We start from the raw sequence: 27,788 nt of genomic DNA, 5'->3' as shown, positions 1-27,788 counted from the left end.
ACAAATTAACAACATTGTTCTTCCCTACAGCCGAAACATGCTAAGGACATTTTTGACATTTTCATCTTAAATTGAATCATACCATTCACGTAATATTCATATTCCAAGATCACATAAACATATTCAAACAAACAACAAGAAATAAAAAACAAACCAACCATAACAACGAAAGGATTTACACAAATATATACAAGTATTAACCAAGAGTAAGTTGAGTGTATACTTTCTAATGTTTTCTTACTTACAAAGAGTATGTCGAAAATCTTGTAGAGGAGGCTTAGCATCCACTATTCTAACCAACAACTCTAGGTTTTCACCATTGTAGTGTATTAGGCTCTCAATTCGAATGTGGTGTAGCTAGAGCTTTGGGTGTGTACATGAATGGAGAGGAAAAGAAGAGAAGAGGGTGAGAACTTCATATAAAGCCCCCAATCAGAAGATGAAAGGGTGTTTTTATACTAAAAATAGCCCAACCTCTCTTTCTTCTTGCTTCAGCTTTATTGCCAAGTGGATGGCCTTAGAATTTTGGCTATTGCATGTTGTACAAGTGGTATATGGAGGGTCTGCATGTTGGACAAATGGCAAAGTTGATGCATGTTGGACAAGTGGCGCCTTTTCTGATGCATGTAGGACAAGTGGCGCCTTTCTTATGCATGTGGGACAAGTGGCACCTTTGCTACGCTATAGGGAACACAAAAGTATTCTTGAAAAGAATAATATTTCCAAGTGGCATGGCTCCTTGGAAATTCGAAATCCTCTTCACATTCTTGGGAAATCTTAGTCATTGCATGAGTGCCATCAAAGCCCCTCCATTGTCTCTCCTTGGGAAATCCAAAAGATCCTCTACATGAGTGACATGTGGTGTGGTATCTTGTCAAAATTTGAAATCCTAAGAGGCTCCTTGGGCATGCTCCCCCATATGGTCCAGATTCAATGAATCTCTAGGGAAAAATTGTCATTTGATAAATCCTAACCTTAGGCTTGAACGTTGTAGACTTGTACATGCTTGCCAAGTGGCAAAAGGCATGTAGGATGTGGGTGTGTATTCCCCATGCATCCTTCCTTTTCCCCATGCGCCTCTTCCTTTTCTCATGTGTCTTTACCTTTTCTCATGCATGCCCCTTACTCTTCCCTAACCAAGAAGCTTGTTCTTCCTATGCATGTTCCCTAGGTGACTCTCCCACTTCCTCATGCTTCTCAAGAACTCAAAACATGACATGCAGCAATGTGGTGGCCAAAACCCTAGGGGTACACGGGTAATTTTCCTGCATTGTCTCTTCCACTCCCCTTCTAGAACCTATAAATGACAAATGGAAAAATGTCGGAAAATAACTCGGGTGGGCGTGTGGCTTAGGGATCTGAAAGTCTCTTAGTGTTCCAATGTAAATCGTTTAGAAAATCTCACATTTGTCTTCCCAATAAAAAATCTTCTTGGAACTCTTCATTAAGAACAAGTGGGGTGAGGTGGAGGTGCTTGGGAGGGTGAGTGATGTGCACAACTCCTTGGAACTTACAAAAATCTTATTAGTGCTTGTGTAGTCCATTAGAGTTCCCAAAACCATGTCCCCTCATTTTTCTCATCCATTTTTACATCTAGGTTCAATGTATCTAGATGTGAGGTGTGCATGTGAGACATGTGGCAATTGGGTACATGAAATGGGCATATGCCCTAGGTGTGTGCCGAAGCCTACATCCTCCTCTATCTCCTTAGATTCTTCTAGAAACCTTCAAGCATGTTTGCCAAGTGGCACCAATGTACTAACCTAGGTGCTTCTTCCCTGGGTTCCACTTCCATATGCAATCTATCTTGGAACTTCAAACTCATGCCAAGTGGCATGGTGTAGGCATATGGGTGGGTTGGCTGAAGAGTTCATCTCTTCCTAAGAAGATCTTCCTTCTACCAATGTCTAGGATATTGTGTGATTGGTCATTGTGGATGGCAAAATGTAGAAATCCCCTTCTGCCCTTGTCGTCCACCTCAAGTGTGCCTTCACAAGATTCTTCTAGAATCCTTATAGGCTTGTAGGTCCTTCTCTTCCCAAGCAAAATTTTGCCATTTCCCAAGACAAAACTCTTCACCTTTCATTTGCACGCATGACACTTGGCCAACTCTTCTAGAAACCAAATCCTCCCTTGCTTCTTCCACTTTTTCTTCTAGAAATCCAATGCATGCTTGACAGGTGTCATCCTTGCCTTTTCCCAAAGTTTCAAATGAGAAGTGTTTTTCCTCAAATGACCAAAACCTTCTTCTTGAATCCAAGTGGCACCATCTCCTTGCCTAGAGGGTAAACTTGAGCCTTTCAAAGCCAAAGTCCTCAATGGGACAAATTCCTATGGGCCTTTTCTTCTATTTTTTCTTGTGGGCTTTTTAACTTAGAACCCTAGGATCCAATCCAATAAAAATAGAAAGTGGCCTAAAGAATTTTTTCAACACTTAGCCAATAACCCAAATAAGTAAATAAATAGGTAAATAATGTCCACAAGAATTATGAATGGAATTTTAGTGAAAATCTAGGGTGTCACATCCTCCCCCCCTTAAAAATAGATTCCATCCTTGAAATCTGTAAATAGAATTTTGTTCTGCATTCTGAAATCTGTAAATGCTCATGTTTGCATACTAGTATATGTTCTCTGCTTACTGAGTTGTTGATAACTCACCCCCTCTTATCTCCAATATTTTCAAATGATTTTTGGATATTTCAGCTGAGGATCAAGCTATGAAGAATTGGGTAAGATGACTTAGGAATAGTGGATTAAGAATAGAAAGTTTTCGATGAGTATTGGTGATTTTTTATAATTATATTGTTGAAATGTGAGTTGAAGTGATATGTAGAGAAGTTGGTAATTTTTGGGGTTACTGTGTTGAGGATTTTATATACGAGTATGTGTGGTTAATTAAATTTAAAGTGCTTACGTTTGACTTGAAGCTTTTGGAAGGATATTAGTAACGTTGGAGTTGATTATCAGATAATATGAGTTAACTCTCCAGACCCTCGGGGACGAGGCATTACAGCTTGGCCGTCACCTGGCCACGATGGCGGTTTCTGGGTCCTTGCCTATCACGGCGAGGACGCTTGCAGACATTGTTTCGGATCGTCCATTACTATGCCAGAGGTAGTGGTTCCTATGTGAGAGGCAAAGTTGATTGAGGGGGAGTTGTGTTCCGTTTTCAACAAAGTGGAGATCAATCGAACGGCAGCTCCATTTCGGTTTTCTGTAGTTCTATGATTCCAACATCATCGTCCTTCTCTGGACGTCATTCAGGGGTACATTAAAAACCACTGGGGATTAATATTTATGCTGGTTGTTGGTGCCATGAGGAGGGCTTGCAATGTGTTGGTGCAGCTGACTAATGAAGCAAATTTTGTCACGACTATGTCCAGGGAAGTCATGGATATTGGAAACGTTCCATATAAAATCTTTCACTGGACTCCTGCATTCAATGAATAGGAGGAATCGGCGTTGGCTCCGGTGTGGATATTCTTACCTAGGTTACAGCCACATTTTTTCCCTGAGTCAACATTAAATATTTTTGCGGGGTCTTATGGGAGATATTTGAGAAGAGATAATGCAACAGCTTGTGTTTCAAGGCCAGAGGGTGCAAGAATGTGTGTGGAGATGGATGTTTCGAAAGATCATAGGAGCTACTTTTGGATTGGTCCTCCTAATAAAATGGGAAGTCATTTTTAAGAAGTGGTTTTTGAAACTTTACCAGCATATTGTTTAACGTGCCGTATACAAGGTCATTCGAAGAACACATGTAGAAGGGAAAAGTAGCATGCAGGAAAACCAAAAAAAAAAAAAAAAAGTGTGCCTCAGTCTAAAGCGGATTTGAAGAGATCTGAGAGGTAGAAATAGGTGTGGAAATCAGTGCATAAGATGAATCTAGTGCAATCTCAGCAAAAGGAGGAGACTGGAATTAAACAACCAATTTTGTACGTGAGACACGATGGGGTGATGCTATCGTCTTTAGCAGTGGATGATCAACATGTAATACAACAGGATGGTGAAACCTGTTTATGCATTGAAGGAGGAGGGAAGGAGTTGAGTGACAAGGAATTGAATGCAGAAGGGGATACAAGAAGGAGCTGTTTGACAAACACAGCTGATTCTCTGAAGGAAACACGTGGGGTTGATAAAATCCAAGAAGAAGCATCGTTAATGCTGGAAGAAATTGTTAACGCTGAATTAGAAAGAATAACTGATCTAGTGGTAGATGATGGTTCTGGTTCGAAGAGTGTCATAGGTATCAATGAGCAAACAAGGGAGCATGGGTGCTTAACAGAGGTGGGTTCTATTCCTATACCAAAAATGCAAGTTCAACATGGAAGTATTCAAGGTGTAAGGGAGGACGTAGTTGAAGAAGTATTAGAATTATGCCGAGTTGAGGGAATGACAAAGAAGCTAGTCATTGAAAACATTAAGTTACAGGATGTGAGAATTGAGGAGGAACCAGATGTTAATTTTAACGTTGAAGCGGAGGTACAAAGTGTGCACCAGGAAGTAAATGGCTTTGAAGGAGTAAAAAGTAGAGAGGAAATAGCAGTGGAGTTGGACCAGGAAATCGGGGCGCCGATTGTTAAGTTGAAGAAGAAGAAAAGAGGTACTATTGCTCCTCTGAGTATGATTACTCGGTCATCCAAACATGATTGATATGTTAGAAAATGTTTTGGTGTGGAATGTTCGGGGGCTGGGTAGTTCGTTTCTTCAATTACAAAAGCATATTTGTGAGACATATCCTAATGTGTTGGCTATTTTGGAACCATTTGTTCCGGAATGCCGTATACAAAAATGGGCAAGGAAGTTGAAGTTTGCAAGTTTTATGACCAATCAACAGCAAGAAGGAAAAATATGGGTGTTTTGGCAGAAGGATATATCTATGCAATTGGTCTCTAGTACAAAACAGCAGATTTCTGGTATATATAAGAAAAGAGAGAAGGAGATGCTATTATCGTTTATATATGCGAGCTGTTTTCAAGCTGGGAGGCTTCATCTATGGCGAGAATTGGAGACACTTCAAAGACAGGATATTCCCTAGGTGGCTGGAGGGGATTTTAATGTAATCCGAGATGATCATGAAAAAATTGGAGGACTCTTAAAACCATAGGGTGTTGAAGATGATTTCAATCACTGCATAATAAATTGTGGTCTCATGAAGAGGCAAGAAGAAGGATCAAAATATTCATGGTGTAATGGGCAAGAAAGGCGTGGCCGTATATGGGCAAAGTTGGATCGGATTCTAGTTAATCAGGAATGTTTACGTAGTTTTCCGTCTGTGAAAGTGCTTATGTTGGCCAAAAGCACCTCGGATCATTGTTCGTTGCACCTAAAGACTTCACATGCTAGTTTTTTTATGGTCCAAGGCCTTTCCTTTTTCAACGTATGTGGACTACACATGATCAGTTCCAAGATGTAGTGGTCAAGAGTTGGGAGGTGCCGACAAATTTTTATGGACCTATGAATCTGGCCGCTAAGCTGAAACGTCTGAAGCACTCGTTAAAGGAGTGGAATCGCACGTCCTTCGGGAATATTTTTGCTAACATTTCACATTGGAAAGACCGAATTATTCAACTAGAAGGGAAGGTTCTTGAGATGGGAAAAGCAGAGGATGAGATACTTTTACAGGAAGCTCGAAAGGGGTTGCATGAGTGGCTTCATACAGAAGAACTTTTCATGGCTCAAAAGGCTAAACCGAAATGGATTAAAGAAGGAGATGTAAATACAAAATCTTTTCATGGTGTTTTCAGAGAACATAGACAAAAGGCGTCGGTCAGACATATGGAGCTGCATGGTGGCCAGGTGCTTAGAACCCCAATTGTCGTGCATGATGGTCAGTGGATTTTTTCCACAAGCTATTGCAGTCTGAGGTGCATATCAGTGCACAAGAAGACATACGCAAGTTGGTTAAATCAACTGTATCAGAGGAGGAGAACGTCAATCTTGTCAAGTTGCCTTCTATGGAGGAAACTTTAGCAGCAATGAAGTCAATCTTGAAGAATAGTAGTCCGGGGAATGACGGTTTTGGGGCCATTTTTTTATTTCTTGTTGGGACATTGTTGGATCGGATGTGCTTAAAGCAGGCACAGAATTTTTTTCAGGTTTTCCTTTGGGTCCATAGTATACTTCCACTTTTTTGGTGCTTATTCCTAAAACAAATCGTCCAGATAGTTTCGCTAATTTCCATCCAATCAGTTTATGTTCGGTTATTTATAAGTGTTTCTCAAAATCTTAGTTGGAAGAATTCGGCCTTTATTACCTAGCATTATTTTAGAAGAACAAGGTGCGTTTGTTAAAGGCCATAGCATTTTTTAGAATGCTTTGTTGGCTTAGGAATTATTGCGTAGCCTTAACAGAAAGGCTAGGGGTGGAAATATTATGTTAAAACTGGATATGATGAAGGCATACAATAGGTTGGAGAGGAGTTTTCTATGGGAGGCTTTATATGCTTATGGTTTTTTCGATAAGTTTATCGGCCTTCTAAAAAATTGTGTTCAGAACAGCAGTTTTTCCGTGATGCTTAATAGAACATATCGAGGGTATTTCCAGTCTTCTAGAGTAGTTCATCAGGGGGATCTTCTCTCACCATATTTGTTCATTCTAGTAGAGGAAGTATTTACAAGGATGGTTAAGCAGGCAGTGGATCTTCAGAGAATTAAACCTCTTGGAATTCCTAGAGTGAGTACGCAGGTATCTCATTTACTCTATGCAGATGATGTCGTTTTCTTTCTAAATGGGGATCAAAAATCGGTGAAAGGGCTCATGGAAATAATTGAATGTTATTCCAAGTGGTTGGGACAAAAGGTAAATACAGATAAGTCGGCTATTTACTTTTCTAAGTATATTTCTCATTCAAGGAAAAAAAAAACTACAAATGATAACTGGTTATGGACTTGGAAAATTTCCTTGTAAATATCTGGGTATTCCTATAGCCCCTTCAGTGATTGGAGTACGTTGTTTTGAGGATTTGTTAAAGAAAGTGCGGGCAAAGCTAGATGGATGGAAAGGTATGCTCTTATCGGCTGGGGGACGCATTATCATGCTTCGACATATGCTATCCAGCTTACCTGTTCATCTTATGTCAGTGATGGATGTTCCAAAAATGGTTATCAGGAAGCTTAACTCCATCTTTGCTGGGTTCTTGTGGGGAGGAACGGAAGAGCATCGTAAAAAGCATTGGGTGTCTTGGCAAAAGGTTGCTAAACCAGTTTATGAGGGAGGGTTAGGCATCTGTGATTTATGGGAGGTTCAGAAGGCAGTTCGAGTGAAGCTAGCTTGGAGTGTTTTGTATGGAAATTCTATATGGGCGAAAGTTATGAGAGAAAAATATTATAAAAGGCATCACCCTTTTCAAGGAATGGTTCAGTGGAATGCCTCCCCTGTATGGAAGTCAATATCAGCTTGTTTTTCGGTCATTATTGAGCAATCAAGTTGGAAGACTGGTGGGAAAACTAGTCTGGTCTTGGCATTCTAGGCAATTAGATAAGTAATATTAATCAACCTAACTTGATGCTGCAAGATGTGATTAATGGTGCAGAGTAGAAGGTAGATCTAATCTCGGCATTGATAGGAAGAGATAAGGCTCGGTATGTTAGCTTGAAGGTGAATCTGGGTGGGTTGGAGATAGATGACAGGGTGTATTGGAAGTCGTTGAAGGGAACTAAGGTAATTGTGAAATCTGTATGGGAGGTGTGCCGATCAAAGAATGAGGAAGTCAAGTGGGCAAAGTTTGTTTGGGATCCTGTTATTCCACTTAGAGTGTCTTTTTTATGCTGGAAAGGGTTACAAAGGCCATTGAGTGTGGACACAAATGTTTAGCGTATAGGAATATCTTTATGTTCCACATGTGTATGCTGTAAGTAGCCTAAGATTAAAACAATAGATAATTTGTTGGGAAAAGGAAATTTTGCGCAGAAACTGTGGAGGAAGGCTTCAGAGATGTTGGAGGTTGAGTACGATCAGCAGCAAAATTGGAGGGATCGATTGTGGAGTCGGGTTTCTAAAGGAAAACGCTCATCCCAACTGGAACACATATGGGGGATCACGCCTGTCTTCGTCGTATGGTCACTGTGGATGCATCGATGTAGGTTGAGAATGGAGGATAAAGATACTTCAATTCAAGCTTGTTGGGAGCATATTATCTTTTGGTTCATAAACATATCTACTAAAATGAAGAGGAAGAAAAGACTCACTTCTGGTCCTATTGATATTTTACAAAGGTGCCAGATACCAGTAGTTAAAGTACATAATCGGAGGCTTGGGTCGGTTTTGTAAATTCTTTCTTAGCATTGTTAGTTTCTTTTGAGAAGCAATAAGTTTATATGGTATTCTTTCACCATAAGTGAGGATTTTTTATGAATAAAACTGGGGAAGGGTCACTATTGTACATGTAACCCTAACTCTAAAAAAAAAAAAACACACAAACTTGGAACTACGAAAAAGTGCCTTGGCCGAAACATGCAAGTTAAAAAACATGAAGAATCATCACTTAAACATACTTCAAACTTCAAACATATTGCTTAGTAATCAAAGCATAATGAAACGAAACATAAAATCATGGTATTTGAGTAAGATCCAAAACTTCCAAGACATAGTATAGCCGAATCATCAAGTATCACAAATTAACAACATTGTTTTCCCCTAGAGCCGAAACATGCTAAGGACATTCTTGTCAGTTCAACTTAAACCGAATCATACCATTCACGTAATATTCATATTCCAAGATCATATAAGCATATTCAAACAAACAACAAGAAATAGCAAACAAAACAACCATAACAATGAAATTTACACAAATATATACAAGTATTAACCAAAAGTAAGTTGAGTGTATACTTACTAACTTTTCCTTGCTTACAAAGAGTATGTCAAAAATCTTGAAGAGGAGGCTCGGTTTGCATTGTTCTAACCAATAACTCTCGGTTTTCACCATTGTAGTGTGTTAGGCTCTTGATTCGAATGTGGTGTAGCTAGAGCTTTGGGTGTGTACATGAATGGAAAGGAAAAGAAGAGGATAAGGTGAAAATTTCGTGTAAAGCCCCCAATTAGAAGATGAAGGGGTGTTTTTATACTAAAAATAGTTCAAGCTCTCTTTTTTCTTGCTTCAGCTTTATTGCCAAGTGGATGGCCTTAGATTTTTGGCTATTGCATGTTGTACAAGTGGTATATGGAGGGTTTGCATGTAGGATAAGTGGCGCCTTTTATGATGCATATAGGACAACTGGTGCCTTTTCTGATGCATGTGGAACATGTGGCGCCTTTTCTGATGCATGTGGGACAAGTGATGCCTTTTCTGATGCATGTGGGACAAGTGATGCATTTTCTGATGCATGTGGGCAAGTGGTGCTTTTGCTACGCTATAGGGAACACAAAAGTATTCTTGAAAAGAATAATCTTGCCAAGTGGAGTGGCTCCTTGGAAATTCGAAATCCTCTACACTTTCTTGGGAAATCTAAGAATACCCTTGCATGGGCGCCATTGTCAAAGCCCATCCATTCTCTCTCCTTGAGAAATCCAAAAGATCCCCTGCATGAGTGACATGTAGCATGGTATCTTGTCAAAATTTGAAATCCTAAGAGGCTCCTTGGGCATGCTCCACCATATGGTCCAGATTCAATGAATCTCTATGGCAAAATTGTCATTTGATAAATGCTAACCCAAGTGGCAAAAGGCATGTAGGATGTGGGTGTGTGTTCCCCATGCGTCTTTCCCTTTCCCTATGCACCTCTTCCTTTTCCCATGTGTCTACCTTTTCTCATGCATGCCCCTTACTCTTCCCTAAGCAAGAAGCTTCTTCTTCCTATGCATGTTCCCTAGGTGACTCGCTCACTTCCTTATGCTTCTCAAGAACTCAAAACATGACATGTGGCAATGTGGTGGCCTAAACCCTTGGGGTACAAGGGTAATTTTTGTGCATTGCCTCCTCCACTCCTTTCTAGAACCTTTTCCAATACTTATATATGAATGACAAATGGCAAAATGTTAGAAAATAACTTGGGTGGGCGTGTGGCTTAAGGATCCAAAAGTCTCTTAGTGTTCCAATGTAAAATCTTTTAGAAAATCTCACATTTGTCTTCCCTACGCAAAATCTTCTTGGAACACTTCACTAAGAATAAGTGGCGTGAGGTGGAGCTACTTGGGAGGGTGAGTGGCATGCACAACTCCTTGGAACTCACAAAAGTTTTGTTGGTGCTTGTGTCGTCCAATGGGGCTCCCGAAACCATGCCCCCTCATTTTTCTCATCCATTTTTACATCTAGGTTTAATGTATCTATATGTGAGGTGTGCATGTGAGACATGTGGCATTTGGGTAGGTGAAATGGGCATGTGCCCTAGGTGTGTGCCGAACCCTAGATCCTCCTCCATCTCCTTAGCTTCTTCTAGAAACCTTGAAGCATGATTGGTGCTAACCTAGGTGCTTCTTTCCTAGGTTCCACTTCCCTATGTAATCTATATTGGTACTTCAAACTCATGCCAAATGGCATGGTGTGCATATGGGTGGGTTGGCCGAAGAGCTCATCTCTTCCCAAGAAAATCTTCCTTCTACCAATGTCTTGGATATTGGGTGATTGGTCATTATGGGTGGCAAAATGCACAAATCCCCTTTTGCCCTTGCCTTCCACCTCAAGTGTGCCTTCACAAGATTATTCTAGAATCCTTATAGAAGTGTAAGTCTTTCTCTTCCCAAGCATGATTTTGCCATTTCCCAAGACAAAACTCTTCACCTTTCATTTGCATGCACGACACCTGGCCAACTCTTCTAGAAACCAAATCCTCCCTTGCTTCTTCAACTTTTTCTTCTAGAAATCTAATGCATACAGGACAAGTGTTATCCTTACCTTTTCCCAAAGTTCCAAATGAGAATTATTTTTCCTCAAATGACGAAAAACTTCTTCTTGAAGCCAAGTGGTGCCATCTCCTTGCCTATAGGGAAAACTTGAGCCTTTCAAAGCCAAAGTCCTTAATGGGCAGAATTCATATGGGTCTTTTCTTCTATTTTTCTCTTTTTGGCTTTTTAACTTAGAACTCCAGGATCTAATCTGACAAAAATAGAAAGTGACCTAAAGAATTCTTCCAACACTTAGCCAATAACCCAAATAAATAAATAAATGATAAATAATGTCCACAAGAATTACGAATGGAATCTTAGCGAAAATTCGAGGTGTCACAAGTGTCCCCAAGCTTCAATCATTAGAGCTTTGGGAAGGGAAGTTTGATTGAGAAGCAACTTCCTACTTGGCAAGCAAGCAACCATGTTTCTAGAAGAAGCTTGTAAGAAGGAAAAGAAAGGTCATTTTGGCCATAGGGGGAGAAGTGCCACTTGGCACACATGCAAGAAGTAGCTTGAGTCTTCAAGAAGGGAAGAAGGCCAAGGGATTTTTCAATTTTTGAAGAAGCTACATGCCACTCAGCAACCATGCCATATCCCTCAAATAGGTTCATTGTATTTGGACCAAGAAGTGGAAGAAGGAAGAGAGGGAAAAGGATTCGGGCATGACAAGGGACTCACACGCCACTTGCCATATAGCATCCATGCATGAGCCCCTAGGGATTCTAGAAGGATCTAATCATTATAAGGGACATCTAGGGTTTCGGCCATGAACATAGACCTTAAAAGGTGGAATAAGGCTTTAGGGTTTCAGCTAGGGCAAGGAAATTGCCATTTGTCATCCGTGCAAGAAGTGTCTCTTGACATTTCCAAGAGAAGCAATAACGAGGGAAGAAGAAGAGGTGGATTTCGGCCAAGGGAAGGAGCAAGACGCCATATGGCACCCATGCACAAAGGGACCCTTCGGTTTCCACATTAGAAATGATGATCAGAGAGAGAATGAGCGAGATTTGAGTGAAGAAAAATAATTTAAAGAAAACTATGCAAAAATCATGGTGTGGGTTACTATTCATGTGTGAGATGAGTAGTGCTTGTTCACTCAAGTTAGAAGCTTAACCATGGTTGGGTGGGAACCCTAGGGGTGTGTGGCACATCTTGGGCTTGAGGAAAACCAATGGTATGGTGTATGTAGGTTCCAATTGGAAGAATGAAATAAAAAAAAAAACAAGGCTTTGGGCTTCTTGGGTTGGGCTTTTGTTGGGCCATTTGTGCAAGCCTTGATTGTGGGCTTTGGAGTGAGTTATTATATGGACCTTATGTCCAGATTTGTGGAGCCTATCCATGTACTCAAATGCCTACTAGGTTGGGTCCTAATCTTAGGTCTTTTCTAGATTGGGCCAAATGCCTTCACTCTTGCTAAGTTAGGCCCAATGTCCTTATGTCCATTATATTGGGCCTAATTTCTAGTGTCCTTTAAGAAGGGCTTAGAACCTTACATCTCCCAAGTTGGCTTAGGACTTTTAACATCTATTCTTAGCCCATCACAACCTTAGTGAATTACGGCCCTATAGTCTTATCTCCATCAAGTAAGACCTAAAGTCTTATCACTTATGTCCATCAAGTATGGCTTAAAGTCTTATGTCTCCCAAGTTAGGCCTAAGGTCTCAGTGCCTCTCATAAACCTTTGTACCCAAAAAGCTTGGGCCCTTAATAAACCAATCTAGGGTCTTCCTAAATACATCAAATATTTAATCCAAATTACTCAGTTCATTAATGTGAGATAACCCTCCAATATCCCATGTGTCATTCCCTTATGAGCCTCTCGGCTTCTTATCCTCAAAATTAATAAAATACTAAAAGTTTTCCAAAATAATATTACTAAACCAATCAAACTCCAAAAATTTTATTTTTCCTCAAAATAAATATTGCACTAGAATTTACTAATAATTCTACTAAATCCAAAGCATACAACCCTTTTGCCAACTTAAGTATCTAAAATTATTCTTATTCTCAAATAGCCCAACTCCTAATTAACTAGGATTAAGGCTGTAACTGAATGCGCCATTCATGTATTGAATGATGTGATACATGATCATTGTAACTGAAGTTTATTAATGAGAATTATTATTCCATTTCAAAAAAATAGGCTACGAAGGTCAAGGCCTAAGGAGCATTTTAGGCAGGGTGTTACAGATATCCACCCGTGATACTCACCCAGAATATTAATCCTCTCTGGCATAATGGCTGATTTGGAGCCCTAACAATCCACGATCTAGCGAGGATTAGAGAAGGTTAAATCGCAAGGCAAGCCTGCTCATCACACGTCTGACTCATATAAATAGAAATCAAATAACATGTCTGAGGTAACTTCTGAACTCTCTGAAAGTTAAAAAACTCTCTCATACTTTATTCTAACTTAGGTATCAAAGGTGTCCCCCATCATACCAAGCTCCACCTATCTTCTTGTTGCAGGTTACTGAAAATCGTTTGCAGAGATATGAAACACGTCTACAACTACTTTAATCCAAATCCGAGCAAACAAGTAAACACCAAAACAAATGTAAAATACTTAAAATTAAGAATGGGATACTACAAGAGAATTGTTTTTTTTTTCGGGAAAAGAGACAAGTGTTCATTTTCTCCATGTATGCACATTCTTGTGGAAAAAGCATGAGTAATTACATTAGTAATTAGTAATTACTATAGAAAGGGTCGTCTAATTTTCTTGAGAGAGCTATTTGTTGCACAATAGTTTATAAGGACAACAGATTAGATCAAAATGAATTTCTACAATGTCAGAGACGCTACTTATTTATTTTCTTACATCTTTTTATAAGAAATTCTTCTAAAAAGAGGTAATATGATAACAAAATCTTGGGAACAAAGTAGAACTAAAACCAAAAAGCCCCTGACAATGCTTTCTTAAGAAATGTTTTCTAGAAAGATTAGAATTATATAGTACAATCGCCACCCCAAGGATGACGTCCTTACAGAATACAAGAGCATCATAAAATCAAAGAATCACCAAAACGACCCAGAGTGAGACGCATCAGTACACTAATACTCCAAGCTGAACTGTTAGTGTTTGTTGAAGAGGGTAGCTCTGATCAATGAAGTTCACTTGCTTCAGAAGATTTTTTGGTGTAAACGAAAAGAATATTCTGTCTCATGTGAATATGAACCAATCTGCTGTTCTACTCCATGCTTACCTCCTTCCAATCATCTAAACCTGCCGCTTTTGCTATCACGGCCGAGTTCCCAGCAGTGTCTTACCGAGCAGCACAAAACTATGGACTCCCTCCTCTACCACTGAGGGCTTTCTTTCAAAACTATATATATAGTATGTACAACAGATCATCCAGCATTGCTGGCAACCTCTGCAGCTCTCTGTCTCATCATCTCCATCACAGCAGCTCTTCGCCGTGAATCAGACTGCTGCTGAAGCCTCCTCAAATGTTCTTTAAGATCTCTGAACAAATTTAGAAAAAAAAAATTTATAGCAATCGCCAAACATAAAGGAATAGAAAGTTGGCAAGCCAATGATAATAGGGACAAGGTTGATCCATAAACCTGCAACGTGGCACGTGGCATTCAGATTCTTTGCAAGCTCGAGCATGAAGTTGGAGGAGATACCACATTTTCTTACAGAGAACACAACCTCCAGATGCACGGGTTTTGCATTGTATCCCATGGCGGAAAAGCCCCTTAACCTTGCGACAATTTGGGTACTGGCACAGTGCAGAACGACATTGTGATGCATGCACGAGAAGATCAAGCATCTTCCTAAGCTGCAATGTGAAACAAGCAATGATTTCAGACAGAATTTTCATATATTTAGTGAAAAAATAATTGCAACGATCTCCATAATACCTCAAGAAATAACTGCCCCTTTCCCCATCACCGTACGTTACCAGGTCAAATAAATAAATCCAGACTAACTAAGAACTATCCATGCTCTAGCAATTGTTACAGTAAATCTTAGTCACAAGCAGATTTGAATAATACAGAACAAAATAGTGAGATACAATGGCTTAAACAAAAACTAATATCTGCCAGCCATACCAACAAAATATCATTAATGCAACTTATACATTGGTATCTGATGTGAATGGATACTGCACATTCTCTCTCCCTACTGCTCTTAACACAGTTTTTCCTCATTTCTTGATGTTAATTACACCTAAACACTACTCATTTCTAATACCATGAAGGGCGGACATGGTTGCAGGGCTTTCCCAACCAAACGAAACATTAGTTTAACTGGCTACTTGAGAGGCACTCGTGTTAGTGTGATGCAGAAAAAATGCAGTGATGGACAATAAGTTACCTATGTATAAGAGGTAATCATAAAAAAAATGCAGTAAAGGACACGAAGTTGTAAGATTGATGAAAGCAAGTACTTAAATCTTTAAATTTACAGAAAATCCTTGATTACATGCAAGACCAGTGAGAAAATATATGCAGCACCTGTACAACTCGTAGTTGCCTGGCTTCTTTATTCTGAGCATTGCGATCAGCCATGGATGGATGGTTTGTCAACTTATGAGGATGATCAATACCCCCATCCTTTTGATAACAAGAATTGCATATATCATAATCAGGGCAGACTTCACATCGCCAACCCTGACCAGTTTCAATGTCAAGAAGACATATATTGCATGTTATCACAAAGGCTGGAGCGGTTGGATTATGAAGATGGTAAAGGACCATCATCGAGGAATGTTTTGCCCGTCGTAGGGTATCATACTGATAATGATTTCCTTGACAAAGACTCAGAAATGCCTGTCTGGTGTCGAAGAATTCACTCTCAAGAATCTCATCTTTATCCTTTGTATCAACAGGTACATCAGTAATTTCAACCTGAAGATTTGACAATGTTGCCCCTTGAAAAAGAATTGATAAAAACCACTCACTCTCACGTAGTTTCCAGTCAAGGAACTTACCGGATAAAGGGCATGCTTTTCCCTCTGGTTGATTGGATGTCTTTCTCTTTCTTCACGTTTCTGTTCTACCTCATAACACCTGAAGGATAGATGAAAAACTCAGAACACATGAAATCAATAGAAAATCAATCTCAGGAAGTTCTGAAGTACTTTTCAAGAGAAAATCCCCCCCCAACAAAGAAAAATAATCAAACACAAAGAACAAGGAAATAAGAAACATGGAAAAGCATTGATTACAAAAATCCTAATTATGAATTTCAATTGTCAGAGAAATCATAGATTACTTCAGAAATTTCAGGAGTAGCCAGCATTTTTGTCTTGGAATCCCTAGTCGGGTGTAAAATTAACTTATCAGCTTTTTCCAAAATAATTATTGAACTTTTTCATTACTAGCCAAAGCAACATGTTCGTTGATCAGATGAAATAGACCAGACCATTAAATTCTTATCTTCTACTACAAAGAGCTATAAGCAACATATAATCTAGTACAAGAAAAGCAACACTGGAAATGAGCAATGCCAGTTTAGAAGTTTAGAGGAAGATGACACAGAGATACAAAAATACAGCAAAAGGGAAAATACAGTGAACGAATTTATTCCAAGCATTAAGTAGTTTGTGATAGTGGTATCAGTATCTTGCATTATGGGCATATCTGTAAATGTTGGTATTAAAAGCCTGCTACTTGTGGACCAAACTACAGCTTAACATGTGAGAGAACGCTTATGAATATACAAATATAGCACATATTTTAATCAACAACTCTCTGTAGCAATACTGCAGGTAACGATTGCAGAATTCTTACTTTTCACAAAGCTGAAAACTTTTGCACTGGTTGCAAACCCAACGGTTTCCAGATACCATTAGGATACAACAGTGTGTGCACGAATGCTGCAAATGAACCATGATAAAATCCTCCTTCATTGGGGAAATGGTTTCACCTAGCTGGGGAGGGGAAAAAAGTCTCATAAGAACAAGCACCAGTTATTTTGATGCCATAAAACTACAGGAGAATTTGATATAAACAGTTATTTCTTCTTTCTTTTTTTTAAGAATTATCTGTGAATTTGATTTATCACAACTCCAACAGTAGAAGAAATAGCAAGAAAAACAGTAAGCGGAAGATAAGAAGAAAAATTACTTTATGCATGAGTAGCAGATCCTTTGATGCGTTACCAGAAAGATCAGACTGACCAGATGCTTTTAGAGCCCTCTTTGTTATGGTCTTCTTCGTTGTTCCTTTCTTATTCTGTTTTTTGCCATCTTCTTCTTGACGCATCTGATAAATAAGGTCCTCTGCCGCACCAGGCCAGTAATCACCATCAAAATATGGCAATCTAGCTGCAGTGACCTTAGCCTTACATTCACCAGTAGATACAAAGAAATGGTCGTATAAATTAGTGAGATCAACCACAATATTTTCCTTGCCAGCTTTTCTTAACATCGCTAGATACCTGACACAGAAAATTCCAAACAAGGATTAAAGAACAAAATGACTAGAATACTAGCTGCTGTTAAGATGATTCACAAAATTCTTAAAGAAAGGCACAAGGCTCACCATTCCCGGAGCTTATCGGATTTAGGTGTTTTTTGAATTTCTGGATGACAGTATAAAATATAATCTTCACCCTTCAATGGAGGACAAGCCCATATATAGCAGCTTGTAAAACCCCGTATCTTGCAGTATTCAAGGTATCCAATCTGAAAGAAGCGGAGGTGAAGATCAATAGCTCCAGTTGAAGATTTCATACTAATCAAATCACATATAGGTATACTTGAGAAAGTACAATTGAGATAAGAAATGCAAGTCTGGAACCTACCAGAATCTCATGGTAAACAAATGTACGAAGAGCCTCTCCAGAAACCGCTTTAATCTCAGGTCTGAAATACTTCACAGAGTCCAGGTACGAGAGATAAACACGGCGCTGATTTGGGAATTGACATTCAGATCCAAACTCTTGAACATACATGCCAAATAAGCAAACTTCTACACCTTCAATCTTCTGAAACAGTAAAATGACCTGGAACAAAAAAAAAGACTTAGCACATAGGCTCTGCAGCTATTTTATGTTACTAGCAATGAAAGCCCCCGTCTGTGTTAGAGAATGTATGAAACTCAGGACTATCCACACCTTGGATTTGTAGGGGAACTCGGTCGGATAATTCTCTTCTTGAAAAATTTCAAGAAATCGCTGCTTCACTTCCAACTTTTTGTCAACAGATGAAACAACTCTGATTACAAGTGCTTCTGCTCCAGGAACCTAGCAATATCAATGTTTGGAAATAATTTAATAACAAATATGATATGTTGGCAGTCAGTGTCAGGATCCTTACTGGGATTCTACCTCTTAATAGTAAGGAAACTGTTAAATCAAAATCGATGACATTATAATCTTGTTTAGACAGAAAATCAGCTCAGAACCATGAAGAAATAAACTAACTACCAAAAGCATCTGTACGGTACTCCTTATAAAGTTATTAAGCATTAAATTAACTCCAATAAAATACCCTAATAAACAGCTACTCTTGTACCACATGCTTCAAGGAAATGATCAAATCCTTCTATCAAACCTTCTTCCCCCCCCCAAAGGGGGGGCAACAAACAACAACAAAAAACAATAATGATGATATAAAAATAAAACAGTAAACTAATCAAGTTCTCCACCTCCAAACTTCAGGTCCTATTCAATGATATATGATTATGTTGAGATATTTCATCTTGATAGTGTCAATGAACTTAAACCATGGCCCATTCTTTTATAAAAGTTAAAAAATATGTAATAGTTGGGATCAGCCATCAATAAGTACAACCTAATACAATCTAAGATTGTGAATATCGGTTAGAAGCTTTCAATTGACATTCTTTGGCAAGAAAACTGTAATTCATATCATGATGAACTCCATATTCTTTAATTTCATCATATTCCCTAGAACAAGAATTTATATGAGAGCATCATATATGCAATCACCTCATCATAACTTTTCCCTTGGAGCCTCGCCCTCTCTTGTCTTTCTTGCTTCAGTCTCCTAAATAACCGCTGCTCTATGTGGTCACTAAGAATTGTTCTTGGCAAATCTTTGGCCCCAAGAACAGCACTCTGTGGTAAGGGCATACGTTCTCCTCTTTCAACCTCTTGTATATAGCAATTCGGGCAAGTGTATTCAGCTTGTCCCCCGTCATTTCTTCGACCATTAAATAAAGCACAAATTTGATGTTGCCAAGCTTCACACTTATCACATTGAACCCACTGCACAAGATCATTGAAGGCTTAATACAAACAGTTGGCGATAAAATACAAAACAAACTTAACCAAAGTGAAAGAGAACATACCCATTCTTCCGTCTCTTCGTCATTTTTCTTCTTTTCTAGCCTTGCCTTTGGAATGGCAGTACCGTCGGCAACTATGGTGTCTCCGCGAGCTTCATTGTAGCATGGAATACAGAAATAATGCCGTGTATCGCCAGCACCCATGGTATAATACATTGCATTTCGCTTAATGCGAGCACCGCAAGGGGTGCAATATGTAGGTGGTGGTTCAAATGTGAGCTTCTCTACTGCACACAGCTGACAAGAGTTCTCACTCATTGAATGCTCCATTGCTTGATTCTTTTCTGCCTTTGCTTTACTCTGTAAATAGGACAATAATGAATTATAATCTATTTTGGGTTTATTACATCTAGTTGACTTGACTATACAGATACCAAGACTATACAGATAGCACTTGTTTTCATACAATATTCTTTTTTTTTTTTAATTGGCACAGAAAAAGTCCCGACGACTAATCCTGGATGTACACAAGCCCTCAGCAAGGAGTTTCCCACAAGTGCATCTTGGGTAATTCAAGAGGAGATTCTCCTGGTCCAATGGCCCCAAGAGTGTGAATGCGGAGTTTCAAACCTAGGACGTCCGGTTTATACAGGTCACTCCAAGACTACTGTGCCACCCCTTGGGGTTATTTCATACCATATTCTGCGAGAGGAAAAGAGAAAACTGTACAATTCCAACAGCAATGGACCCATTGAAATCATATGCCTCAACAAGAATTTGGAACACTAACCTGCTGTATCTACAGCAGTTAACATTGGCATAGACATTTCCATAACTTTCAATTATTGTCCAGAAACATAAATGCAATTCCACCGCATCACATGGAAGCAGGACATAGTACTCACCATGCTTGCAGCATGGATTGAAAGAAAAATCCCTCCATTTGGTAGGAGGAATGGGTGGGAGGAGGGGGAGGCAAAGTCCCTTCAGCCCACCAAACCCAATCCACCAAGTGGTGGGCAGATTGCAAGAGTGAGAATTGACCTCTAAAGGATATTGTGAAAAACATAAGTTTCGTACGCAATTTTAAACCATTTAACCAGGCACAAAGTAAACTGCATATTCATCTTCTTTCCCTTTCATTCCCTTCAACCAAACGAGGTGGAGGCAGACTCCCTACATCTCACCCTCCCCTTCCACATTCTCACCCTGGCTTCTAGTATGGTGATTTTCAACTAGTGTTATTAATCAAAAAGTAAACAACAGAGGAGGAAGGTTATTTGTTTTTGTGAATTGGGGGATTAATTATACCTGGTGCATAACTTATCAAAAAAAATTCTACCTGGTGCATAGCAACAGAGATTTTTGGGCACATTTTCTATAAAAAATAAATAAATAATAATAATAACAGTAAGGATAAAGATACACATAAAATCTGTAATGGGCTAAAAAAAGGAAACATTTAGAAAATGTTAAGTTTGCAAAAAATAAATAAATAAATAACACAATTACATATGAAAGCAGAATATTTTTCCTCTGATAAAAAGTACACTAAAGATAGATGCATGTGAAAATTTGTCAACTTAAGGAAGGAACAAAATGGCAGGATATTTGATGGGGTATTTGTCCTTCGATACAAATATGGAAAAGATGTAAGCATGTTCAAAATTTTCAACTTAAGGTGGGGACAAAAAAGGAAAGATCTGAAATCCAACGAAGGAGCAAACATATGTGAAAAACAAGGCTGTAGAACAAGGTGGCACAGCAAGGGGAGGATATACATGATAGAGACTCCAATTGTATAGAATTAATAGGAACTACAGAAAAATGATAACACTTTTTCCCGTCTAAAAGTGGGTTCTCAACAGGTCATGCTCAAGAGGTTATTCAAGATACAAGTTTATGACTATTTGCACAGACCAATATGGGTTCCAATCCAAAAATTCCTATGTGCATGAGAGCAACACCAACCCTCTCTACCAAAAAGAGGGTATAATGCAAAATTATTTTAAGATAACCAGAGATGCTAGCATCATGATACATTATGACATCAAACAAAGTTGAGGTAACAGAGTTAGAAATGTAGTTGATATTGATGTAAAAACAAAATGTGGACTCCCTATATTCCTCTAAAAAAAAGCCACCTATTAAATGATAATATTCTAACAAACCTCAGTTAAGAAAAACAAAAAAAAACAAAGGAAGAAAGAAAAGAAAAGAAATCCAAATGCTTACAACAGTGCCTTAAAAGAACGCATGGTAATTACCTTCCAATAATTTACTTTTTATTAAGTACCCTCCAATAATTTACTCATTTTCAAAAAACCAGATCCTAATCAAATGCTTGCATAGAAAATCCATAAACTTACCTGGCCAACCCACTGCCTGAGACCTCTAATGTGCTCCCTAACCTGCTCTGGAGTGAAAAGTTCAGTCAATGACACGCCCTTTATTTTTGGCTTACCAGACTTGGTACCAGACACAAGTTCGGGAGGCTGCGTCAAATTTTCTTGCTTAGCCGGATCAATCTCTTTCTCAAGTTTAATATTTTCTTGCTTAGACAAAGCAGAAGACTCGACATATGCAATAGGTTCAACATCAGGCTTCCGGTTGCAGTTATCACTGACACCTTCCCTCATCTGAACAAGACTTTCCTGTCCAGAACTTTCAGCAACTTCCTTCTTCACTTCGGGAAACTCAGATTTAATAGGCATACAAATGTCATGGTGTTTATTATCTTGAAGGTGAACGTCCTGCAAACCATGGAGTTCACTATATGCTGAGCTTTCACTCTCAGGAATAACAGATTGGGATGACTGCACAATTTTCATGCGTTTTAGAGAAGGTTGTAGATCTTCTGAAGTTTCGACAACTGAGGGAGTCTTTGATATCAATCTAGCTGAACTGTCTGCAGTGTCATAGGATTTACAGGATGCAGTAATCGAAGACGGCAAACAAGAACCAGACTCTGCTCGAGAATGTGGTTTCAATCTTGCTAAAAGTTGTGCACGTATATATTTTTTTACAGGAACACAAACAGGGCAACTTGGGTTCTTACATGTCTTATGATGTTCAAGCAAGCCCTTAGTATGACGGCAGCGAGAATTTGGGCATAGTGCCAGACTGCATTTATTAATGTGCGACAACAATTCCTGAGCAGTTATGCAGTGATGTGCTGGGCATTTTCCTTTGGGGTATGAGCATCGACTAGCATGTTGCAAAAACAAAAGCCACCTCTGTTGATTTCTGTACATCTGTTCAAGGTTTAGAGTACCAGATCTACTTGCAGCACCACTTAATTTAGGGGGCTCAGCAGTGCTTCTATCTGCAGCAGTTTGACCAATAATGGATCCTTCTGATGATAAATTATTACATTGAGCTTCATCTTGCCTGGATATTCTCTGACGGAAATCCTCTTGGACATGGTGCTCAAGGGGCATGATCCTTGGTATGTGATTCCTGTCTTGTGATTGCGGATTCCATTGACCCAGCAGTACTGATTCTGATTGTGCTCCAACAGAAAGGCAGCTAAAATCACTTTGAGAATCTGTAACCGGATGGCTTGGATGCAGTGATTGTTGCATTTTTTGACAATTTTGAGACAGAGACGAGCAGATATCATGCTGGCCAGATGGAAGAGAGAGATGTTGAGCACCCCTGGATTGGTCTTCAGCAGAGCTCTGCTGGAATTGGTTCTGCATGTTAGACAATTGGAACTGTTCAGAAACTTGTGAGTGCACAGCCTCATTGTGTTGCTCCACTCCAGGTTCACACTTCACCTGGCTACCAAAATCGGAACTCCGCTGAGACTGGCCAAAATCATTGTTCAACACATGCTGGTGCTGCTGACTTTGCTGCTTCTGCTGGAGTTGCTGTTGAAACTGAAGGGGCTGCTGCTGCTGATGAGAATGTAGTAGATTGTCTCTCGAAGTTATTGGAGCTTGGAAATTCATCTTTTCAGATTGATCAACTGAATGAGGCTTTGTATAGGCAGCCTGGTTTGTCACTGACTGATTACTTACCAAAGGAGAGTTGGTTTTGGACATGGTCGGCAGGCTAACTGAATTAAAGTTCTGAGTGTTCATCATTGATCCGACAGATGTTGCAGCACCGTAGAAGTGTCCAGAACCAAAAGAATCAGAATTGCTCATTCCAAATCCATCACCTGATCATTAAAGACTTTGCTGTGAGAATGCTTATTTGTGCCAAAATAAATATCAATCTTCCCACATAATGTTTTATATAACACCAGCAAAAGAAGCCAGAGATAGAGAGAGAGATTACCCTGCATTAATGGTCGCTGATGCTGGTCAAAGTGCTGCTGCAAAGGTTTCGGTGAATTAGCATAAGGAGTAGCGGTAAGATAGCCTTCAGAGGTGCCAGGTTCATTCACAAGTTGTAAATTACTCCCAATCAACCCTAAACCACCATTTAAACCCCCATTTGGAAACCCAAAAGCTTTCTGCTGCAAGCTAGACCTAATTCCACCACTGCCCATTTGACTACCAAGGTTGCGCAATATACGGCTATTTTGGCCAACAAGATGCTGCTTTTGCTGCAGTGGTTGAGAAACCATCGTTGACTCAACAGTGGAAAACCCACCACCATTAGAAGATTCCAAGTTCATGTAAGAGTGATTATTATTGTTGCTGTTGTTGCAGTTATTACTGTTAATATTACTATTAAATCCAGGAGTAGGAATCATTTGGCTCGTAATTGTTTGGGCACCCATTGGTGACATATTCCCACCAGAACCGAGGGAAAAACTGGCAGGAGACTGTTGATATCCATTAGGCAAAGGACCTGCAAGAAACGACTCTGTTACTGATACAAAGAATCAAAACCAATAGCCTTAGCAAGAGTTATAACACTTACCATCGGCTCTATTAAATGAATTTCCACGTATGCCAGCAGCACCAGGTGGCAACAGGCTTCCAGTATTGACAGTTGTAGGTGTTATGCTATTACATCCACTCGAAGAAATCATGGAAGTATCAACAGAAGATGCAACAACCATGGTTGAGTTCCCACTGTGTGGCATGCCAGGTGTCGGTATCATTGTACCAATGGCAGAGGAAGAATTAACAAGCTGAGAATATTGTTGATTCTGATTACTCAAATGTGGGCGTTTAATCAAATTATGCAAACGACTCTCCAGAGTGTCAATGTTCATGTAATCCTCCTATGAGAAGATTAGAAACTTTAGACGAAGAATAATATACTGTTTTTTAAGACAGATATCCCCAACAAACACTGCAAAACTTAAAAAATAATACCTTTGTGTGAGCTGATCTCAATAAACCCTCCTCTAGACGTTTCACTATATCCTTGAACTTCCTTCTTGCCTGTTCAGGTGGCTGCTGCTGCTGCCGCTGGGATAAGATATTAAAGCTGAAAACAAGGTAATAGAATATTCTCAGCAATAATCAACAAACGCATCATATCAAAAGCATGTTCTCAGATGATGGTAAAAAAATTACTATATCACAAGCATGCCAAGAGCATATTAGATGATAACATCTCAGCAATGGTCCAATAGCAGCCCAAAGAATCTTGCAAACAATCAAGCCCCATTCCCCCCCACATAAAATGTAATAATAATTCAAAGAAAACTGAAGAAAGGCTTAATAAACCATAGAACATCGAGTATATAAAGGTGACTGCATTATATAAGGTGATTGTGCCTGCTCAAAAGGCTAGTAAATCACACCAGCAAATTTCATCCATTCAACCACAAGTCTAGACACATATTTGCATGTTCCTCCTATAACAGATGACATATAGACATGTATTAGATATTTCTTTTGGTAAGTAATCCATCTAATCAACACACAGAGTAAAATGCAAATATGTCTTGCATATTGGAAAAAATTACAATCTTCGCAGTTTTCTTCCACGTGCAAAACATTTGTATTCCATTAATATTAAATTATTTTATAATGAAGCATATGAGCTTTTAGCTCAAGTGGCACTGCCCCCGGGTCATGACCCGTTTGGTGCATATATAACTTTACAATTGGAAAAAAAAAATTAAATTCCATAATAGAAATTACTGCACACAAATACCCAAGCAGATGCTACCATATCTTCACTCTCCTACATACACATTATAGCTATTAACATTGTACATAAAACGCATAACAGTTTTCCATCACCGAGTGCACAAAATGCAACAGGTCATTTCCCAGACTCCCAAACACATTTTAGCTACCAACAATGTACGAAAACTAATAGTAATACTTCTCAATTTGCATTGAAAGCACTCAAAATGTATTATATCGAGTTTTAACATACAGAATACCTCTTAACTTCTGTAGTAACATAAACACAGTTCACAGGCACATAGGAAACAAACTACAGAACCAAAACAAAGAAGAAAGAAAAACAGAAAAGAAAGAACAACAAAAGTGAACTCTCTTACATCTTCTCTTGCATGTATGCACGTGCTCTGTTCATCTCGGTCCCGCCACCACCGCCGCCACCCAGATTATGCATTTGCTGAGCGAGCGCACTCCCATTCTGCTGAGGCAGCCCTGCCTGATTGGGCACCTGCCCCGCCCCCGACATATGAGCCTGCACATTCATCTCATTTACCTACTCCAACTAGCAAGCACCACATAACTCAGTCAACTCCCCACCTTTCCACCTCCTGCTAGTTCCTCCACAGTTACACACCACACAAACTAACCAAATAATAATAATCAGGATCAGAATCCCAAATTATCAACTAACCGAGATAGCATGAATTTGAGACAGAAAAAAAGCAATTGGGTGGAAATAAAGGCGGAAGAGACCAATCGTAGTTCTAAAGTATTATCACGGGCAAATAGGTAACTGAGAAATTGACTGAAATTAATTAATTAATTAATTTTTTCTTAAATTTAGTAACTAAACCCTAGATGAGGTGACTGAATCGAAATGAATCGAATCGACAAGCAGAGATAAACCCTAATACGAACCTTTGGGGACGAGCGTACGACCGGGGAGCAGCGGCGATCGGAGGCGAGAAATCGTTCGGTGAGCTTCCAGAGGTGCAAAATCGCGACGATCGGAGACTGTTCACCGATAAGATAAACGTACGAGAGACGAATCGAAGGAAGTCAGCGAGAGAGGGCGAATTGAGTAGGGAATTGAACACGTGCGCACGGCTCGGAGAAGCAGAGGGATCAATGGAAAGGGGGGGTTGAATCGAAGGGAAGGAAAAGTCCGTGTGGAAGAGAGAGGAGAGAGAGAGTCTGGACTCTGAATTATTGGTCCGTAGGGGGTAATTGGGTTTTTCAATTTAGGGATTAATTTTTATATTTATTTTTTTTGGGAAAAAATATAAAATTAGTTTAAAATTTTTTCTAGTTACGGTTTCCTGAAACTGGGGAAGAACGTAGGAGGATACATATCGGATTGAACTATTTGAATTTACGATATTGCCCATCGATGTAGGCACAAATCTACTACGGTACTACCCAATGTACCCCCATTTACGATCCGCTTATGTTCTCCTCTGATCCGGGCTTTTTCTTTTTACGACGGGAACACCATACGGCAGTATCTTTCATCGTTATTTTAAAAAACAATTTACTCATAATTTTTTATTTTTTTTCCTAACAACAATGTGATATATAAATGATGAATAAAAAAATCTAATTAATTTAATAGAGATACAAAAACAAATAAAAATAAATATAGTGTGTAATGGATGAAATAATAAATAGCAAAATTCTTATTTTTATATTTCCTATGTAATGCTTAAAACTTCTGCGAGAAAAATATTTCCTCGATACTATAGTTAAAGTTGTAAAATAGTTTGCATTTCACATGCCCTTTTTTTACATGGCATTTCACATACTTAAACATTGATTCATCTTATTAGTAATTTTTTGTATGTCATATTTAGATTGTGTTTGGATGTTGAGCTGAGTTAAGATGATAGAATGAATTTTCTAGGACTTACCTAAAATGAGTTTAGATGCATTTGAATGTTAAAATAAGTTTAAATATATTTATGAGAAGTTGAAAAAAGTTGTAAGTCTCACATATAAATAGGTGTTGAGTTGAAAAGAGTTGTGGGTTTTAATACAAATTTTCTTCACAATACAAGTTTCATACTTAAGTAATGTGAAACTCTTGTATTGTCTTGAGAATCTATAAAAAATTTATCCTACTACACTACAACTTACATAAAATATTAAGTAAAAGTTTAATTTGATACATATTACTATGTTTATATATAGTACAAATAATAAATATTTATAAATATGTATAGTACAAATATATATATACTTATATAATAAAATATATGAGTACAAGATAGACGAAATGCAAGGCAGGGTTAGGCCTTGCCCACCCTTCACCCCTGCTAGGGGGACCAAATGCGAGGCAGGGCGGGGCGGGGCGAACGGCCCTGCTCCGCTGCCCACCCCTAATAAAAGCTTATCATTTGGATGTCGATTCTTAGCAAGGTTGTATGTTGTAAGCCGCAACATGGTATGATAAGGAGCACTTGACTGGCATGCATCTGACCCTTGTAAGGAGCACTTGAATGGCATGGTACGGTGCAGTAGTTTGGATTTAAAGATGAATTGAGATGGTTTATGAATAGTAAAATAAAAGTTGAATTATTTATTATATTTTGTTTAGAAATTTAGAAAAATTATTTTGGGATTTAAAAAATTTGAATTGTTTATTATATATTTGTGTGGAACTTTGATAAAGTTGTAATGATGAGATGAAATGAGTTGAGATGAGTTGATATGGGTTTT

General features: G+C 38.9%; 1 protein-coding gene across 1 annotated transcript; it reads right to left on the bottom strand.

Annotated features, from left to right (window-relative positions):
- Positions 1 to 13,716: 13,716 nt before the first annotated feature.
- LOC108992452 (histone acetyltransferase HAC1-like) lies at positions 13,717 to 26,292 on the bottom strand. Its single transcript, XM_018967004.2, has 17 exons — positions 25,992 to 26,292; positions 25,454 to 25,715; positions 24,309 to 24,423; positions 23,908 to 24,214; positions 23,317 to 23,835; positions 21,402 to 23,197; positions 19,096 to 19,392; positions 18,734 to 19,012; positions 17,897 to 18,025; positions 17,585 to 17,785; positions 17,323 to 17,465; positions 16,906 to 17,218; positions 16,570 to 16,709; positions 15,768 to 15,846; positions 15,292 to 15,684; positions 14,395 to 14,612; positions 13,717 to 14,293 (listed from the first exon to the last, which is right to left on the bottom strand). Exons 2-17 carry the CDS (start codon positions 25,615 to 25,617, stop codon positions 14,179 to 14,181), a joined length of 5,208 nt encoding a protein of 1,735 aa, XP_018822549.1. The 5' UTR covers positions 25,618 to 25,715; positions 25,992 to 26,292; the 3' UTR covers positions 13,717 to 14,178.
- Positions 26,293 to 27,788: the final 1,496 nt, after the last annotated feature.

Source organism: Juglans regia, chromosome 12, assembly GCF_001411555.2.
Source record: "Juglans regia cultivar Chandler chromosome 12, Walnut 2.0, whole genome shotgun sequence".
Classification (NCBI taxonomy): domain Eukaryota; kingdom Viridiplantae; phylum Streptophyta; class Magnoliopsida; order Fagales; family Juglandaceae; genus Juglans; species Juglans regia.
The sequence above is the reverse complement of the archived record's forward strand: the minus strand, read 5'-3'. Positions and strand labels throughout refer to the sequence as shown.